We start from the raw sequence: 20,435 nt of genomic DNA, 5'->3' as shown, positions 1-20,435 counted from the left end.
CAAACCATTAAACAAATCCACCAATGATAACAAGTGCTAAAAACTATACTAAAAAAAAGAACAAAAAAATGGACAGAGAGAACCCTAGGACAAATGGTAAAAGCAAACCTCTATAGACAAAATCACACAAAGAAGCATACACATACACACTCACAAAAAGAGAAAAAGGAAGGAAAAAATATATATTTTTTTTAAAAAAAGGAAGAGAGCAACCAAATCAAAAACAAATCTACCAATGATAATAAGCTCTAAATACTAAACTAAGATGAACATAAAACGAGAAACCAATCAGGTGCAGAAAGCAAACCCCAAGTCTACAGCTGCTCCCAAAGTCCACCACCTCAATTTTGGGATGATTCACTGTCTATTCAGGTATTCCACAGATGCAGGGTACATGAAGTTGATTGTGGAGATTTAATCCGCTGCTCCTGAGGCTGCACAGAGAGATTTCCCTTTCTCTTCTTTGTTCGCACAGCTCCTGGGGTTCAGCTTTGGATTTGGCCCTGCTTCTGCATGTAGGTCGCCCTCTGGCGTCTGTTCTTCGCCCAGACAGGAGGGGGTTAAAGCAGTGGCTGATTAGGAGGCTCTGGCTCACTCAGGCTGGGGTGGGGGGTAGAGGGAGGAGTATGGAATGCGGGGTGAGCCTGCAGTGGCAGAGGCCAGCATAACGTTGCAACAGCCTGAGGTGTGCCTGGTGTTCTCCTGGGGAAGTTGTCTCTGGATCACGGGACCCTGGCAGTGGCAGGCTGCACAGGCTCCCAGGAGGGGAGGTGTGGATAGTGACCTGTGCTTGCACACAGGATTCCTGATGGCTGCAGCAGCAGCCTTAGCGTTTCATGCCTGTCTCTGGTGTCTGTGCTGATAGCCGTGGCTCACACCCATCTCTGGAGCTCGTTTAGGCGGTGCTCTGAATCTCCTTTCCTCGCACACCCCAAAACAATGGTTTCTTGCCTCTTAGGCAGGTCCAGACTTTTTCCCGGACTCCCTCCCGGCTAGCCGTGGCGCACTAGCCCCCTTCAGGCTGTGTTCACGCAGCCAACCCCAGTCCTCTCCCTGGGATCTGACCTCCGAAGCCCGAGCCTCAGCTCCCAGCCCCCACCCATCCTGGCAGGTGAGCAGACAAGCCTCTCAGGCTGGTGAGTGCTGGTCGGCACTGATTTTCTGTGCGTGAACCTCTCCGCTTTGCCCTCTGCACCCCTGTTGCTGCAGTCTCTTCCGTGGCTCTGAAGCTTCCTCCCTCCCCCACCCCCTCACCCCCCCACCCCCGTCTCCACTCGCGAAGGGTCTTCCTAGTGTGTGGAAACCTTTCCTTCTTCACAGCTCCCTCCCACTGGTGCAGGTCCCGGTCCCTGTTCTTTTGTCTCTGTTTTTTCTTTTTCCTTTTGCCCGACCCAGGTATGTGGGGAGTTTCTTGTCTTTTGGGAAGTCTGAGATCTTCTGCCAGCATTCAGTGGGCGTTCTGTAGGAGTTGTTCCACATGTAGATGTATTTTTGATGTATTTGTGGGGAGGAAGGTGATCTCCACGTCTTACTCCTCTGCTATCTTGAAGGTCTCTGCCTTATTCTTCTTGACTGGATATTTTGTTTCTGCATATTGTGCTTACAATGACTACATCCACCTTGTAACCATGAAGGGAAGATTATCACTGACTTAGTGACAATGGCAAAATATAAAGTTGGAAAGTATCTTGGTCTGTGACGATATTGTTGAGTTAGTGAACCAACTCGGGAACCATACTACCTCTAAATTCCTTGAAACATGAGGTAATAAATAGCTTTATTGTTTAAGCCACATTTAATTGAGTACTCTAGAACTTTCAGCAGAAAACAGAATCCATCTCTGTGTGTAATAAAGAACCTCCATTCAGCTGGCTTAAATAATGAGAAAAATGCACTATGTCATATAATAATATGAGAGAAAAGATGGTTTCAGGGTTTGGTAACTTAGTAGTTCAAATATATCATCAAAGACTCAGATTCTTTTTGTCTTTCTGCTCTGTTTTCTCATCATATTGCCTTTTCCTCAGGATTTTCTCCCCATGGTTGTAAGGTGATTGCAGAATTTTTAGGTTTTATATGCAGATGCAATAACTTTAAGCAGAAGAAAGCCGTTTTCAATTATGTCCCCCCACCTTTTTGTTTAAACAGACAGACCTTTTCCCAAACCCTCCCAAAAGACTTTCCTTAAAACCTAATTGGCCAGAATTAGGTCTCAAGCCTTTGCTTAAACTAATCTCTGGTGAGAAAATTATTAATTACCATAATTATATTAGACTAATTAATATTCACCTACTCAGGGGAGGGGATTAACCCTTACTGAACCATGAGGCCTTCTGCTATGTGAACATAGTAGGGATTCTGTTAATTAAGAATGAAAACAAGTATGTGTCTGCCACAGAAAACAAGCACTAAGTGAAGTGATACTCAGGAATTCAGAGAAAAGAGAGCTCCTTATGGACTGAAAAAGTCAGAGAAGGGTTTGCAGAGGAGGCAGAACTTGAACTGGGCCAGTAATAAAAGGGAGAATGTTTGCTATCCAGAGGGGAGCTTTGAGGACACTATGCAGCAGAAAGAGCTTAAGTAATCACATAACTATTATAACAAGGTATTTAATGTGTTCAAGTTACTATTGCTGTAAAATAAGCCACTCAAAACTTAGTGACCTAAAATAAACATTGTATTGTGCTATGGATTCTCTGGGTCTAGAATTCAGAAAGGGCACAGCTGGGATGGAGTGTCAGTTGAGAGAATTGAAATCTGGGAGTGACTCGACAGCTATGAGTTGAAATATTCTAGCCCATACTCTCATGCCTGATGGTTCATGCTGGCTGTCAGCTGAGACCACAGCTGGGTGACAGGCTGAATACTGCACATGGCCTCTCCATGTGGTTTCTCCGCATGAATTATTTTGGGCTTTTTCTCTGAATGGAGGCTGACGCCAAGAGTGAGCATTCCCAGAGAGCAAGGTGGCAATGCCAGGGATTTTTATGATCTAGTCTTTTTTTTTTTCTGTAATATTTATTTATTTATTTTGATTTGAATTTTATTTAATTTTTTATACAGCAGGTTCTTATTAGTTATCTATTTTATGCATATTAGTGTATATATGTCAATCCCATATGATCTAGTCTTGAAAGTCACATAGTAGCATGCTTACTATACTTCATTGTTTGAAGCAATCAAAGATCCACCCAGGTTCAAGAGGAGAAGATAGAGATCTCAAGACTCTATGGTAGTAATGTCAAGATCACACCGTATTACAGACATGTGGGATGAGCAATAATGTCGTGATCATTTTTGGAAATGATCTACTACAGGGTGAAACTTTTTCTAAAGTCTCAAAGCTGAGAACAATAAATGATAAATAACTCTCCTCTGCCTATGAACCCTCTAAAGAAAACTTGCAAGACATTCATTGAGGACTTGCTTAAGATATTGCCAGCCTGATCTAGTGACTATAACTGGATCACAGCCAAAGTAAGAGAAAGCTAGATAGTAATTAGAGGGTTCTTTGAAGAGAATCTGTAGATGTAGAGAGAGCTATGGTTTTCTCACCAATCTCACCAAGAAGGAGGGAAGTGAGTTTCCCAACACTTCCAATTCTCAAGCTAAGTATGTGGCTCCAAAAACAAAACAAAACAATTATAGAGACTAGGGGTATGTACAAGCATGTTAAATTGATGACTTACTCCAAGTTTGCTGAATTGCATAATCTTGTAGACTCAACTCCATGCCCACCTAAATGAAATATAAGACAGTTCTTGGAAGATCCTCTTATGTATCTTTGCAGATAAAGCAGAGTGCATAGAAAATAATGCCTACCTCTCATTGGGAGAAATCTGAGGGAGGGAGATTAGTCGGAATAGCCTGTAATTACTGGGCTCTTGAAAGGGATCAAGAGTTGGTCAAGCTGCATGAGATAGAGGACATTTGACAGTCAAGAAAGTACTACCAAGAGTACCATCTAAATAGGATGTTTTCTTCACATCCTTTTCCTTCCCTGATCCCAAAGGAGTAGACTCAAGATGGCAGGGCCAAGGATAGCAAAAATAAATAAAGAAAGAACAATTTAAAAATAAAAAATAGGAACTGGTCTGGCTGCTGTCCTTTTTGAAGCACCATTCTCTAACTTTTCCTTTAGTTCTATATGCAATCCCATATTGCTCCCATTCTTTTTTCCTCCCATAGACTAGGCAGATCATTTTGTTTTCCAGTTTGCTTGTTTTGTTGTGCATCCAACCTGAACATTTCCAACCAATACAGAAATAAAGGGTATGAGGGGAATGAAGGAGGATGGGTAGGGGCAAAACAAGCGTTTTCTTAGGAAAGTCAATTTCTTATTTTTGAAATATTTTGATAAAAGCTTTATGTTAAAAGATAACCTCTCCTATAGTATTCTGATTTTTTACCTTAGCCTCTCCATCCAAGCTTTTTGCAATAGAGCTGTCCTCTCTTGTTTTGCTTTGTTTCTTAAGGACTAGACACCGTGTGACATATTTGAGAATATAACCTGTTTTACTCATTTATTTACTCATTCACACACTCATACATTTGTTCATTTATTGCTTTTTTGCTAATTTCTTGATGTGTGGCAGGCAAGCATCTGATTCACAGGAAAATTGGAAAGTAATAGTTACCCAGAGAAACAGTAGCTTAACCAGAATTACAATCCAGGGATCCAATTTGTAAAAGTAAAAAATCAGAAATAGCTAAATGTTGTACAATAAGACCTGATTAAATAAATTATGGTATATGAATAAATTAAAAAGCAAAAGAATGATTATCACAAAATTAGTAACGATTATTTATGATTAGGGAGAATTGGGTATGTAATGTTGGAAAGTTACTTGGGAAACTTCTAAGTTACTATCAACGTTTAATTACTTTATGTGAACGGTGATTACACGGACATTTGTTTTATTAACATTATTTGAAAATACATATGTTATGTAAGTATTAAATAATATTGTCAATATTTAGAATATATTTTTTGTATCCTACATACTCATAATGTATGTAGGATACAAAAAATATATTTTATCCAATATATTGTTCAAAGATTACCTTTTCTATGAGAATTTACCTGGCAAAGCCTTTAAAATTGTAACTCTGACACTATCTATCCCTCTCTATGCTTTTTTTCCCCCAGAACACTTATCAACATCCTTCAAAGTTATTATTTACTTCTTTTTTATTGTCTATCTCTCTTTCATAGAAGACAAACTTCATGAGGACAAGTTTTTATATGTTTTGATTATGTGTATGTCTGAAATAAGTCTTGTATATCTGATTCGATTATGGTGATATCAGAAGCATCTAGAAGTGCCTGGCATTCATTAGATGTTGTATAAATACTTCCTGAATAAAATGTAGGTTATTTAGGTGACAGGCATTTTCAGCATGAGATCACCAAACGGAAGCATCTGTAGGTCTTTTCTTTGGAACTGTTCAGTTTCCCTGAGTTTTCCTGCAATCTTCTAGGTGTATACAGGCCTGAAGGTTGGCTTTCTGGGAGCATGGTGTGGAAGAAATTGGGAGACCCAGTGGCCAGTGTGTGATGTTCACTTCATCTGCCAGTCTCAGCTGCAACGTCCTTCTGTGCCTGCTGTCCAAATCTGGATTACTTAGGGTTCACTTCTCTAGAAAATAAACTTTAGTCTCTAGAAGAGTAGAATAATAGTCTCATTATTCTTAAAGGGCTGCAAATAATTCTTAAATGAGATTCAGTTATTCCTCTCCCTGGAACTTCCTTGAAGAATTCAGGGTGAATGTAATGAGTTTCAGGACCATATGTGACTGAGGATTTCCATCATGCAAGACCATGTAATTTCAGCAAAGCCCTTTCTCAACTGGTGCCAGAGAGTTTGAAGCCTCGATAACAAGTACTGGAAGCACACATTCCATGGTCTCATGCATTGCCAGTATCCAACAGCATCACTGTTTTCTCAGGGTTTTCTCACCAGCCATTTCCTCAACGGCCAATAGGTTTCAAAGTGGCTTGTGGACTGCTGGTGTCAGAATCACTTGGGAAGCTTGTTAAATGCAGGTTCCTGTAGTCCACCCAGCTCCTTCTGAATCTGAACACTGGGTGGTAGGGCCTCAGTGATTCTTTCACATACTGACCACCACCAGCGACAATAATTTAGGCAGACATTCAGCCATGTATTCAGTTATTTAGAATTCTAAACTGACCCATGAATATAGTTTTATATGGCCTTTTGAGATCTATAGCAGGATAAATTTTAAAAGGTTAAGAAAGAGAACCACTGGGCTTCCCTGGTGGCTCAGTGGTTAAGAATCCGCCTGCCAATGCGGGGGACACGGGTTCGAGCCCTGGTCTGGGAAGGTCCCACATGCCACGGAGCAGCTGGGCCCGTGAGCCACAATTACTGAGCCTGCGCGTCTGGAGCCTCTGCTCCGCAACAAGAGGGGCCGCGATGGTGAGAGGCCTGCGCACTGCGATGAAGAGTGGCCCCCAGTTGCCACAACTGGAGAAAGCCCTCGCATAGAAACGAAGACCCAACACAGCCATAAATAAAATAAATAAATAAAATTTAAAAGAGATAAGCAAAACATTCTCTCTATACATTTGATCTTTAAAAAAAAAAAGAAAGAGAACCACAAGAATCCATTAGTCCTTTCAAATTTCTAGTTTTGGAGAGGTCTTTGATTGGCAGGGTATTGCTTCTGGGGAGACCATTTTTGCACCAGTGGATGCTAATTCTGTACCAATAAGATAAGCATGGGGAACTATGCACTCACAGTTCTTCTTACCAATTCTCCAGGTTGGTGGACACCTCTAGTCATAATATCCTCATTTTGTGTTTATTATGTACCTAAAATCTGCTCAAATCATATTGACAACAAACCATGCTCACACTGCCCTCTAGATAATTATATTATGAAGATCCATTGCAAGTTAAGAACCTCTATGGTAACTGCTGGTTAATTTCTTCCATTTGTTCTTTCCTTTTCTATTCTTTTTTTTTTTTTTTTTTCAGTTCTCTTAGTCCCTTAGTGTCAGGAAGGTCTGATAATGAATGGAGAAGAAAAGTCTCTATTACTATCAGTGTAGCATAGGATATTTTTTAAAATGAGGATAAAAGAAAGACAGTGACCTCACTGTCAGTGGGCCTACATGGGTCTAGTCTCATACCAGATATTCTATTCAGGGAAAAGACTTCATGGAATATTTAGGAAAAGCTGTTACATGAAAGGCAATGTTGTTTGGGAAGGTAACATTTTACAAATCATTGTGGGGCCTGGATTTCTGGCACTTGGGTCAGAAAAGTCCTCAAGAGAACAGTAGAACATTGAAGGTTATTTCTACAATATTGTCATCTGATGCTGATAGCCCATGTGTCCAGTTACCCTAGTTCATGGCTATGGAGAACTTCAGCTTTGAGTTCCCACTATGACTGAAAAAAGAAGTAAAAGGATATTTAAAATAAAGAGAACTGCTCCAGCCTGACTATGGAAGAGAATAATGTTATGTGGATGCTTATACTGATGGCAAATCCTAAGCATACTCTTTCCAGAGAATTGACTCTTCTTTCAGGCTAAGTGCTACCATAGGCACTATCAAAGAACTGATTCATTTGCTGTTGTTTAATCAGGTAAAATCTTGTTCTAAGTTTTGGGAAAGGGATCCAACATCCATTTCCATGTTACGCTTTCATAAAAGCAGCAACATTAATAATTCTCAGGACTGGCTCTGTGGCTAGTGCAGCATTATTATAGAAGATGATTAGAGGAGCAGCCAATCCAGATCTGGCCACAGGCAAAACTGTGACACAGATTAACTTAAATTCTGTATTACCTTGAAAGCAGAGAGTAGTATCTGATACATTAAAAAAAAAAAGGATTTACATGAAAAGAGTTGAAAAGAAACAGTTTGTTGCTAAAGAGGTTTCTCTATGCTGCCACATGTAAGTGACATTTCTCAAGGAAGCTGACTAAAACAAACATTTCCTATAGTCTCCAAACTCTAGATCAGAATTGCCATCACAAGATTTTAGTGAAATGTACATGCTTACCTGTAGAACAAAAAGATCTGACATATTCAGCAAATGTCTTATTTCTACCCTGGTTAACAATATCTCAGAGCAACGTGTATTTTAGTGGTTCTGCTCAACCAGCAACAGACATGTTTATGTACATTTTCCACCAGCAGAGGAAAAATTGGGGCAGACAGAATGAACAACTCCCCAAGGTAGAAAGTCTTAGATTGAGAATAAGGAGTACTGATATATGGTGCCTGCTCTTTTATCACCTAATTTCACAGTTGTAGTCCTTAGTAGTTCACTCATCTGTGAAATAAGGGGGCGGACAAGCAATATCTTGAAACCTCTTTGGGTTTCTGACATGCTTCTGCCAATACAATGAAATGAACTATACGCATTTCTAAATTTGATAAGCAAGGTAAGTATAAATATACTGGTTATATATTAATGTGTAACAAATCACCCCCAAATTTAGTGTCCTAAAACAGCAATTAACATTTATTATGTTAAACAGTTAAGACTCAGGAATTCAGGAGTGGCTTAAGAGAGTGATTCTGGCTTAGAGTCTTTCATGAAGTTGTAGTCAAGATGTCTGCATGGGGCTTCCCTGGTGGCGCAGTGGTTGAGAATCTGCCTGCCAATGCAGGGGACACGGGTTCGAGCCCTGGTCTGGGAAGATCCCACATGCCGCAGAGCAGCTGGGCCCGTGAGCCACAATTACTGAGCCTGCGCGTCTGGAGCCTGTGCTCCCCAACAGGAGAGGCCGCGATAGTGAGAGGCCCGCGCACCGCGATGAAGAGTGGCCCCCACTTGCCGCAACTAGAGAAAGCCCTCGCACAGAAACGAAGACCCAACACAGCCAAAAATAAATAAATAAATAAATTAATTAATTAATTTTAAAAAAGATGTCTGCATGGCTGCAGTCATCTGAAGGCTTTACTGGGGCTGGAGAATATGCTTTCAAGATGCTTTACTCACATGTCTAGCAAGGTAGTGCTGGTGGCTGGCAGGAGGCCCTCAGTTCCTCGTCATGTGAAATACTCCATAGGACTGCTTGAGTATCTTCCCAATATGGCTGTTGAGTTTCTACAGAGCAAATGACCCAAGAAGGAGCAAGTCAAAAGCTTCAATGTTTTTTATGACCTAGCCCTGTTACAGGTCAACCCTATTCAGTGTGAGACGGGACTACACAAGGGCGTGAATACCAGGAAGTAAGAGTCATTGAGGGCATCTTGGAGACTGGTAATCACAATACCAGTAACAAAAAAGAAATGGTCTTTATTATATAAACTAATCAGAAAAAATCACATTTAACCCTTTTTTAAAAGTTAGATATGACAACATGACATAGCTATACTTTTAATTTACCTGAATATTCTGAAGTCCCAATGCATTGAATCAAATTGAAAATGATCATTTGTCAATGATCGACTACATCCATCACATGGCTTGCAGGATCTTAGTTCCCCTACCAGGGATTGAACTCGGGCCCCCTGCAGTGGAAGCCTGGAGTCCTAACCACTGGACCGCCAGGGAATTCCCTACCTTTTCTTTTATTCTAACTTGGGACTACCATCCTTAGGGGCATCTCTAAGTAAAAAGAGCAATAGCTAGGTCCTTCTCTCCCACCACACATTCAAACACTTTGCTGGCAGCTGAATAGCAAGAAACTCAGGGAGGCAACTGATGGGGAGAAATGTACTCTGACCAACTGCTAAAACTTGAAAACTCACAGTCAGCCCATAACATGGCCCTTTAAAAGATCACAGCAAAACACCTAACATGCATGTCTACTGCTACCATATGACTAGATCTTCCATGACAGTTCTAATTTTTAAACTTTTGTCTCATTGTCCAGATGTAGGTCAAAGAACATAAATCTACTTGTCAGATAGGCCTACATTCAAATTGCTACACTACCATTAATTAAGTGACCCTGGACAAGTTAGGTAATCTCTGGGAACCTCAGGTTTCTTATCTAATGCGAACACACACCCATCATGTGGCCCACCATGTGATCCTGAAAATCAGATTGCTGAATGATTTCTCCCACCCTCCAGCTGCCCCTCAGTGATCTCTCCTTATTCTTTTCTAAACCTTGTGCTAGTCTGGATTTTGGCACTAAATAATCTTGGAACTGGACAAATCATTTAATCCCAATGAACCAATTTCCTCATTTGTAAAACAACAATATAATTTTTGCCCTAAACACCTCACAGTCTTAAATTGAGGATTATATTAAGATAATGGGTGTCATCAAAGGCTTTGTGAACTATAAAGTCCTGAACAGGAAACTTTTTCAATTTTCTCCCCAAACTGCCAATATAGACAAAAGTCTTTGTGATTATAAAAATAATATGTGCATTATACAAAATTTAGAAAACTCTTAATGTTTATCTAGTAATTAAAACCATTTGTACATATTTCCATGACTCACAGGTAAAAATTAATAATCCATTAATATTCCAATTTATATTTTACTTTAAACAAACTCAGTAAAAAAGCAAACAAAAATATTTTTATTATGGGAAATTTTGATTTTAAAGGGAAGCATAAGGACAGTATTATGAACTCTCACGTACTCATTCCCCAGATTAAATAATTACCAATCTTATATCATCTAAACCATGCACCTCATTCCCAATTATTTTGAAAACAAATCCCCAGATACATAATTTCATCCATAAATACATATCTCCAAAAGATAAGGACATTTAAAAACATAATCACAATACTACTACCACATATTTAAACCACAATAATGTCTTAATATAATCAAATATCCACTCAGTGTTCAAATTTTCTTGACAGTCTCATCGTTTCACACGCTTTCAAAATCACACGTTTAACCTGACTCCATCTGAGTTAAGACTTCGGTTTCCCCTTCACCCTCCTGGCCCTCGTGCTTACTTCCCCAGTCTTTCCCCTCCCCTAAGGTCCCGCTGAAAAGTGACTCGATTGTCTTCCAGGCCCAGGAGAGCTGGGAGCACCGTTAAACTGCTGAAGACTGTGGACGGCGGAACTGAAGTCGCGCCTCCCCTTCGAGCTCCGGAGGGAGCTCTTTTTCAAATGCACTGAGCACTGTCTCCGCTCACGCGATTGGCACCGGGGACCGGAAGCGCTTGGGAACCCGGCAAAGGATTGTGCCACGAGACCCGCAGACGGGCCTTGGTGCGCGGTTTCCACCGGGACTAGAGCCCAGAGGAAACCGTACCGCGGCAGCAATGGAGCGGGGCGCAGGAGAGCGCACTGCCAGCGCCCTTTTCGCTGGGTTCCGGGCTTTGGGGCTTTTCAGCAACGACATTCCACACGTGGTGCGGTTCAGTGCGCTGAAGCGCCGATTCTATGTGACGGCGTGCGTGGGGAAAAGCTTCCACACCTATGACGTGAGTGACTTCTTTCTCCCGCTTCCCGGGAATCACCCTCCCCGGCCCCCAACTCTGTCTGTGGCAATCCCGCTCTCCTCCCTCACCTACCAAGGGCTTTCGCCACCGCATTACATCCACGTGTTGATTTAGCCCTTGAAGTCTGCTTGGGAAGAGGTTCGGAGGCAGTCTGTCTAGGGGGAGGTACTAGAGAACATTTCAGTTCAATAGCAATGTATTTGCTCAGTAAATATTTGTTGAAGTTCTCTTGAAGATGTAAATGTGATTAAGAAAAGTCCCGGGCGTCCCCACCTTCTTAATTAGAAAGACTTGAAACTATTTTATTGTGCAATTCATGACAAGAGCTAGGTTAGAAATGCAGGCTGAAAAACATTGGGATAACTGGAGGGGGTGAGATTAATTATGATGTAGGTGACAGTCCACATTTGATAGCAAGCTAGTTTTCCTAAACTTCCCCTGAGTACCTTTTTCAAAGTTACATAGCTGGATCAGTAACCATAAATTGGGGTCCACAAACTGCAGCCTGCAAGCCAGTTCTGCCAACAGTTTATATTTGTATGACCCATGACGTTTTTATTTATTTATTTTTCTGTGTATGTTTGTGTTTATTCTAATATAGCATAATCTCCAAGTAAAATTTGCATAGTGGTAGGATGCAGTATAATCAAATTTTGACGTGGGATGGAGACATCCATCTACTCTTGATTAAGAAACAGATTATTTAATTCATCTTCAAGGGCTCTTTCAGTCTTACACATCTCTAGGGTTTGAATTTCTCCTTATACCCCTCTGAGCTCTGTGCTTCTGAGATGAATGGTTTTGATGTTTTTAAATGATTGGTAAATAATCCAAAGAAGAATAATATTTCATGGCATATGAAAATTTTGAAAATTGTAGTCTATATCCATAAGTCAAATTTATTGGAATACAGGCATGCACATTTGTTTTTGTTTCGTATATGGCTGCTTTCATGGTACATTATCAGTTGAGTAATTGCAACAAAGACCACATAGCATGCAAAGCGTTAAAATATTTACTACATGACCCATATAGAAAACTATATGTGACACCTACCCTTCCATCACTGATGAAATAGTAGAAAATATAAGCTTTCCTAATAATGAAAATTAGGGTCAGTAAGTGTCTTTTTAAGGAAGGACAGAATAGCAAATTTATGTATGAGGTTAGATCTTAATCTTCAAGTGTTAGATTATTATAGTTGTTTTTGTTAGTAAAAATTTAATCATTTCTTTTTTTTTTTTTAAGACAGGTTCAGAAACTTAGTCTGGTTGCAGTAAGTAAGTATAGACTTTATCCTGAATTTGTGCATGTTTAATATCTTTTAAAATTTTTTATAATTTTGACATAATTTAAGACTTGCAGAACAAGGACTCCAGCATGTATTTATAGTAAACTTACATAACAACAACAACAACAAAAAGTCCAGGACAGGATTGTGGGTTGCCTTCAGTTGTCATGTCTCTTTGGTCTTATTTAATCTAGACTAATTCATCAGACTTTCTTTGTGTTTTACAACATTGATTTTTTGAAGAGTATAGGCTAGTTCTTTTTTAGAATATTCTTCAATTTGACTTTTTCTGATGCTTCCTTATGATTAGATTCAGGTTATGCAGTATGGCAAGAATAACAGAAATGATGCTGAATTCTCAATGAACCATATCAGGAGGCACATGCTATTGGTTAGTCTTATTCCTGGCAGTGAATACTTTGATCATTTGGTTAAGGTGACATTTATCAGGCAGCTCCATTTTAAAGTTTTACCCTTTGTAACTAATAAATGAAATAAGTGGTAAGATACATTGAGACCACGTAAGTATCCTTTTACTCTCCAAAGTTTCAACTACTGCTAGTTTTATCATTTAGTGATGATTCTTGCCTGGATCAGTTATTAGTAGGATGATTATCAGAGTGATTTTCTGATTCTATCATTCTATTGTAAGAAAGAGTTTTCCCTTTTTCCGCATTTTGATATTTTTTTCCAATGGAAGGAATTTTTTTTTTTTGAAAACTCTTTAATAGAATAAAGAGCTTGCCAGGGCTGAGAGATTCTAGTTTCACCATCAAATATGATCTTTGTAAGAGAAACAGAGCTATAAGGAATCCAGTGTACATGTCTGATAAACTTACATTTTTAAAATTATAGAAGGCAGTAGAAGGGCATAAAACCTAAGTCATACTAAAGCAATTGGTAAACCAATAAAAATAGTATTTTGGAAATGAAATCCCAAAGCAGAATATCAGCATGAAAGATACTTAAAACAATTCTCTATATTTTAACCCTCCTGCCCCCAAAATAGGAAATAAAAAGAAAAGGCCAGTGTGACCATGGTAATGAGAGAGGAATCAAGAAATCCTATCATAAGAAATAGCTAGAGGTGATAGGCATATTTACCTTGGAGAAGACTGAGTGGAAACCACTTCCACTTGAAAAGTCAGCATGTAGAATATCATATGGAGTTTTTTTTAGGTTACTCTAAAGGGTAGAGTTAGAGTTCTAGGTTTTGATTTACTTTTAAAATTTTCCTGCAGTTATTAGGAACTTGATGTTCCTGAAGGCATTCACATGAAGGCTAGATGACCATATGCCAGAGTGTTGTGTATTTAGTGAGGATTTTTTTTTTTCCCGAATAACCTCGAAAGCTTCTTCTCATTTCTTTAGGATTATGTTTTTATGTCTGCAAATACCAGACACTAATTCTCTTAGGGAAGGTCAAGGTGATGTCATATTTTTAGTGTGATGGTTATTATTAGATGTCTAAAATAACACTGAAGTCTAAATTTTATACTCTGATTCTCATACATACATATTTTTAAATTATAGTCAGGAAAAATGTTATACATATACTTGAGGTTTCTGATTGTTCCAAGATCTTAAAAATCCTTTCTTCTTACATTTCATTCTTCCTAGGTAACTCCCTTCCACAGGATATCTGCTGTATGGCAGCTGATGGGAGGCTAGTCTTTGCTGCTTATGGGAATGTTTTCTCTGCATTTGCCCGTAATAAAGAGGTTTGTATCACTGAACTATTTTAATTTGTTTGTCTTTTGCAGTCAGTGGTTGATTGTCATGGTAGTGGAGGGAACTTTAATGTTGTTTTCTTCATCTGGGACACTCTGGACATTTTTTTTTTTTTTTTAATGTATATTCACTTTTCTGGAGGAAGAGAAAGTTGATTTCATCAAATTCTCAAAATTAGTTAAAACTGGTGCTTTAGTTCAGTTTTCTTTGCCAAGGATCAATGTTAGAATTATTTGGGCAGCTCGTACAACATTTCTGTGTCCACCCAGGTCCCGTCTCTGTAGTTTTCTACTTTGCTTATTTGGTTGGGGTAGGATTTAGTTAAGAGTATTTTTTTGAAAGTGTTTTCCTAAGAGATTCGTATTTGCACTACTGCTTTATGTGGATTGACTTTTTCATTATGAACAACACAGCCCATGACTCATTTTCTAAGAACCAAGTGCTTGTTGCCAATATAGAGAAAACTAGATTCTCTGTTTTCTCTACTAAGGAAGGATCTTTTCTTGTCTTAATCTACTCATTCATTTCTAAGTTTGTCCTGGAACAACTGACTTGACAGGCGACCTGGCTCTAGTGGTCCAGAATGAAAAGGGAAAGTGGCCATGGGGATGCCTAGATAGCCAAGTGATAGAATCACTGTGCTTCTCTAATTTTAACTTGGACCGATGATGTTTGTTCCCAGTGTTTTCCATCATCACTACCTATGGCAGAGGAAGGCAACTTACCTGTAAAGTTCTTTAATGGGAGTTTTTTTGATTTTTAGAGAGTCAGGAAAAATGTCCATTTTTTTTTTTGCAAAATATTGCAGTTTGTAGTTTTCCCTGGGAGATAAACATAGAAAGTAGGGGAAGAAAGGTATCAGAGACTAGCAACTGCAGGAAGAGGTTACCATCCCTAGGGCCAAAGGGACAAGGAGAAGAAATAGTGTTTCTGGAGCCTGGTGGGAACTGAAACCATGGGGGAAGGGACTGTAGTTATTGAGGATGCAGCTGCTACTGTAAAGGGTAAGGGTGTCTATGTCAAGACAGAAAGCTATATGGAAGGAGTATCCTATATCTCTCTCCCTTGTCTCATGTGGAAGCCAGCTGGCGATGGCTGTAGAGGTCAGCCTTCTAGAACATACCACTTTTCTAGGATGCATGAAGTTGCACTGATTGGATGGGGTGAGGGACCCAGTTGTGTGCATGCTTCCTAAGCTTGGTTGAGAAGCTGAGCCTCAGAGATCTCATTTCTGTGTTCCTAGCTCATGTTTCCTTATTGGACTGGCTGGGGGAGCACGTAAAAATGCCTGATTCCTTGCTATTTGTTAATCTAACCTTGGGTAATCAAAAGTTGGACCACATTTCTTAACATGAGCATCTTCAGGATTAGCATGTTTTTTGGTTAATATGAATAATAATACATGATGAATGAATAATAATATGAAATTCTTTTGAACTTTGACATTGTAGGTAGTACATACCTTTAAGGGTCATAAGGCAGAAATCCATCTTTTGCAACCCTTTGGGGATCACGTTATCTCTGTTGATACTGACAGTATTCTTATTATTTGGCACATATATTCAGAAGGTAAGAACCAATTTATTGCTTTATCTTGGGGTAGTATGTGTGTAGCTAAAATTAAGTATCTATGTCAGCATAACTTTTATACCAGAGGAGTAAAGCAGTAAAAAAATTTTTAAGAATCTTTAACACGTGTAAGGAAAAAGGTTCTAAGTAAAAAATGGGTAAGTATCAATAATTTTAGTCAGCTAGTTGAGCTAACTGTTTATAACCTGTTTAATGTGTTTTTCTGAACTAATACTAGTTCAGTATTAGTATAGCAGTTCTCCAAGTTTAATGACATGTTATATTATTTTCTGTGTGGGGTGAATTTTGGTGTATGTTCACACCTGAGTAATACTTGGTTTGTATTTTCAACTTTCAGTAAGTGAAAGTATAATAGTAAACTTGAAGATCCAGTAATCTGAAGGAAAATATACATCCTTTTTCTAAGAGTATGAGTCAGTGTCCTTTAACTGTGATATTCTTAAATAGTGTCACTGAGCTATGTATATAGGACATGTTATCTTCAAAGATTAGGAACCTATCACCAGAATTTCCCCAGCTTTCTTCATGTTAAAGACTGTGGGGTCTGTCATGAATTAAAGCTTTTAAGTTTTTTAATCTGTTATATTTTTAGCTTTTGTTACCTCTTGATTAACTCATTTTTTGATGTAGTGTGTTTATTTTTAGTAAAAATCCTAGAGAGATTGCCCTCCTGGGAGTCATTCCATGTTCTTGTTCAGATTAGTCACTGTTTGTTTTGTCTTTGCTCAGATGGAGGGAACAGAATTCCAAAAGTAGTACCTGTGCAGATGGATGTTAAAAGGCCTTTTATAAAATTAGAGAACCTGATTCTTAGAGTTCAGTAGGCTGTCTTTCTGTTGATCCTTATGTCCAGCTTTTTGTTGCTGTTGCTGCAGCACAGTGTTTTCAGGGAGCTGTTTGTAGTGATCTTAAGTAAAACTGTTAGTTACAAACAGAGGCAAGAATCTTTTAAAATAGTATTTAAGTAAAATTTGTGTAATTCTCACCTGTTAATCTATTCTCCTTAAACTGGGGTACACATACGCCTGGGAGTGTGTAGCAGCCAGATAGTATGTGAAACTAAAGATTAAGAGAAATGTACCTTCTCTGATACTCAAATTTATTAGGAAATTTAGTGAAAAATTGTTTTCATCGTGGATGAACTGTGAAGTAGAAAAGAAAAGTCACACATAAGAATTTTAAACATACGTGGCATTTCAAAAAATGTTTTGATCTTGCAGCAAGAGACAACTGGCTGTGCCGTTTTCTACTCCACAGGGCTATAAGTTCTTTTCCTCTCCTCTGCTAGAGGTTCTCCTGTGGAAATGTGAGAAGCACTGCTCCTTTCACTGAAGTTTGCCTCTGACTTTTTACATGTTTGAGGAGCCAGTCAAGCTCTCCAGATGCTTGGTCTTTCACTCTCCCTAGAATAGCTCAGCTCAGTGCATGCACTTCACTTGGAACGTTTGCTGCCTCTTGATCAAATTATAAAAATACTAAGTCTGATCCCTAGCGTCATTGTTTTTTTTTTTTGAACCCTTGTTTTCATTCCTGTAAACCAATTTGGCAGTGAGTGAAATTTTAAATAGTATTGATATTAGAACTTTTAGAAAATTCTTGACAGTCAAAGTTAAATTTGCATGTTGACCCTCATCACATTTGTTTAATTTCTCACAGAATATTTATAGGTTAGCATATGTCTTTGATTTATATTAGTACATAAATCTTTGATATGGTAGATTTTAAGTGCTAAATATATGGGTATATGAAAAATATTGTAAACTATTTTATTTAAAAATTACATATTGTTTATAACTTTTACTTTCGTAGAAGAATACCTGCAGTTGTCTTTTGATAAATCAGTATTTAAAATTTCTGCAATTTTGCATCCGAGTACCTACTTGAATAAAATACTTCTTGGCAGTGAACAAGGAAGCCTCCAGTTGTGGAATGTAAAATCCAAGTAAGCAAAATAGTTAGAACATAAGTGATTCCTACCTAATCCTCATCTACTACTCCCTGATGCATACTTAAGTCTCTCAATTCTCCTTGCCTTTATATGTTTATTTGGAGGGCTTTCAGTAAATATACCTGTTTTTGGAGTTATTACTCACGGCATCACATATGTGAAAGCTCGGATATGGTCTTGGAAAATGGTAGGCAGCTTCATAAATCCTCGTTGAAAAGTATATACTAATGGCCTTAGTCACTGTAAAGAATTCATAAAGCTGTAAAGAAGGCTCTAGTACACAGGATCAGAAGATAATTGTGAGATTGTCACTGGGCAGCTTTTAGTTCTCAGTAAACTAAGAGGTAAGATGGCAAAGCAAATCAGTGCTAATTTAGTGCTAGCATTTAGGAATGGTTTTCAGGGTAAAAGTACATTGATCGTCAACCACAGACATGACGGATATCTACTATAATATTATTGGTATAGCTAGGGGGCTAGATAAATGATTTTGAATACCTCTGCCTGTTATTTGAATGTTTATCCAGAGAAAAAGTGGCAGCTCACTTTTCTTTGTATAGCATTAAAAGGGCAAACAAAAATATTTGACCATCCAAATTGTTCTTTCCAAAGCCCTTATAAATTCGAAAAGGGAAATAAGATGTTCAGAGGTTTAATGTTTATCCTAGTTCTAATTCAGTGTTTCTGTTCAGTTTAATAAATATCATTGACTACCTACTCTGCACTAGGCTGAGGGATAATGACTGAAATATTCTGTGCCCTAAGGTTATCTCTTTAGGTTCTTTATGTGATGTTTATACTCTTTATTGTACATTAAGTATCCCTTGGATAATCATTGAGTGATCTAATCTATGCCCGCTTAAAAAATTTAACATATGCTTAAATATTTTGTCATTATAACAATTTCGTATACCTCTGCTCTGTGGATTCTTTATCATTTATGGCTTGATTCTGAAATTTAGAGCAGCGTCACTATTGTCGTATAACAGTCATGTAACATACAAGGAGTATTGTAATTATAATATATTCCCTTTTGTGATATGTTTCTAGGAACATGTTGCAGTGAAAAATGAGATCTGCCAATATTCTAAGATTTTATTTTAAATTGTATCTGTCATATAACATGGTTACTCGTATTCTTTTTCTCTCTATTTAATTTCTTAAAGATGTTGCATAGTAGAGTAGTTCTTAGCAGCTTAGGATCTGGAATTGGTCTCTCTGGGCTCTGTCAATTTTAGCCATGGGATCTTAGCTTGATTTTTTCACATAATTAAGTTTCTTAGTTTCTTTATCTGGAAAATGGCCATATCTACCTCATGGAATTGTTTTGAGTATTAAATGTTAATATATGTACTTAGAATAGTGTGGGGCAGAGTAAGAACTTAATAAATATTACCTGTTATTATTTCATTTTTTAATATGCAGTTGACTTTGTTTTTCTCCCCCCCAAAAAATAGCTTTCAACTATTTTTCTTGTTGTAGTAAACTTCTATATACATTTGCGGGATGGAAAGTTGGAGTGACAGCACTTCAGCAGGTTAGTATTTTTCTGTTAAGTCAAAGAAGAAATGAAGCTCATAGTAGCATCTTTCATTTTCAGGGGCCAACCATATTTTTGGACCTAAAGACAAAATAATATATGGACTAGTATATCTTTACAAATATTACCCTAAAAAATAGTGTTTTGGAAATGTAATTGAAAACAACGCCTTTGTTGATAAACGTTTGTGGAAACCTTTTTGCCTGGAATTAGGCTCTAAATCTGTGGTTGCTATGGAACCATGTTTACCAATCATTTTGTAAGCATGTAGTCCAGTGCCTTGTAAAGAGTGGAGATGAGTTTTTCAGTGAAGCAAGGGAGATTGTAGGTCATTCAGAGAAATTTGTCAGGATGTTGAGATTTGTAGCTTGAGATAATTGGGGCCCAAATCTTAATAATTCATTAAATGCTTGACTCTTCCAGAAGTAACTGCTTTTTATTTTTATGAGTCTATAGGACATGTATGAATGAATGACTGTATGTCTGCAGAGAATCTTATATCTATTTTGGACACATATACAGCCATGTACCCTTGTCTTTCTAAATATCAGTTGCTTATACCTGCCCAGTTTATATACATTCCTTTATTCTCTCACACTACCATCAGCCTTACTCTGCTTTTACCTACCCAGAAGACCCCAAAGGTATCAGATGATTAGGTCCTTTGAGGGCAAGACATCATACTTGTTTTAGTATACTCAGCTTCTACACAGGGTCTCATGCGTAGTAGTTACTTGATGGCAAATTAATAACATGTTTAGCCTGATTCCATTTTGTAATGGTATTGGACATTGATCTTGTGTGCTAAAATAAAGAAATTTATGGAGTCTGTATATAAGACCATTTATAAAATGAAGATTATAATCATAGACTATTAGATTAGATATTCCATTATTTCTTTTGATAACACATAAGTAATGATATAATC

General features: G+C 38.2%; 1 protein-coding gene across 4 annotated transcripts in view; it reads left to right on the top strand.

Moving 5' to 3' along the window:
- The first annotated feature begins 11,105 nt into the window (after nucleotides 1-11,105).
- The window catches only part of WDR36 (WD repeat domain 36), a 37,167-nt gene continuing 27,837 nt past the window's right edge, over nucleotides 11,106-20,435 (top strand). For 2 of the 4 annotated variants that reach the window (XM_082455739.1, XM_082455740.1), the window contains exons 1-6: nucleotides 11,109-11,389; nucleotides 12,660-12,687; nucleotides 14,319-14,419; nucleotides 15,881-15,998; nucleotides 17,829-17,961; nucleotides 19,450-19,504. In XM_082455739.1, the coding sequence (XP_082311865.1) occupies nucleotides 11,228-11,389; nucleotides 12,660-12,687; nucleotides 14,319-14,419; nucleotides 15,881-15,998; nucleotides 17,829-17,961; nucleotides 19,450-19,504 (597 nt within the window). In that variant the 5' untranslated portion in view covers nucleotides 11,109-11,227. Of the gene's footprint in view, nucleotides 11,390-12,659; nucleotides 12,688-14,318; nucleotides 14,420-15,880; nucleotides 15,999-17,828; nucleotides 17,962-19,449; nucleotides 19,505-20,435 lie in introns of all 4 variants that reach the window. The other 2 variants (XM_082455741.1, XM_082455742.1) reach the window with 2 other exon arrangements.

This window comes from Balaenoptera physalus (genome assembly GCF_965194825.1).
Source record: "Balaenoptera physalus genome assembly, chromosome: 3".
NCBI lineage: Eukaryota > Metazoa > Chordata > Mammalia > Artiodactyla > Balaenopteridae > Balaenoptera > Balaenoptera physalus.
Note: the sequence above shows the minus strand (reverse complement) of the source record. Positions and strands in the feature narration are given on the sequence as shown.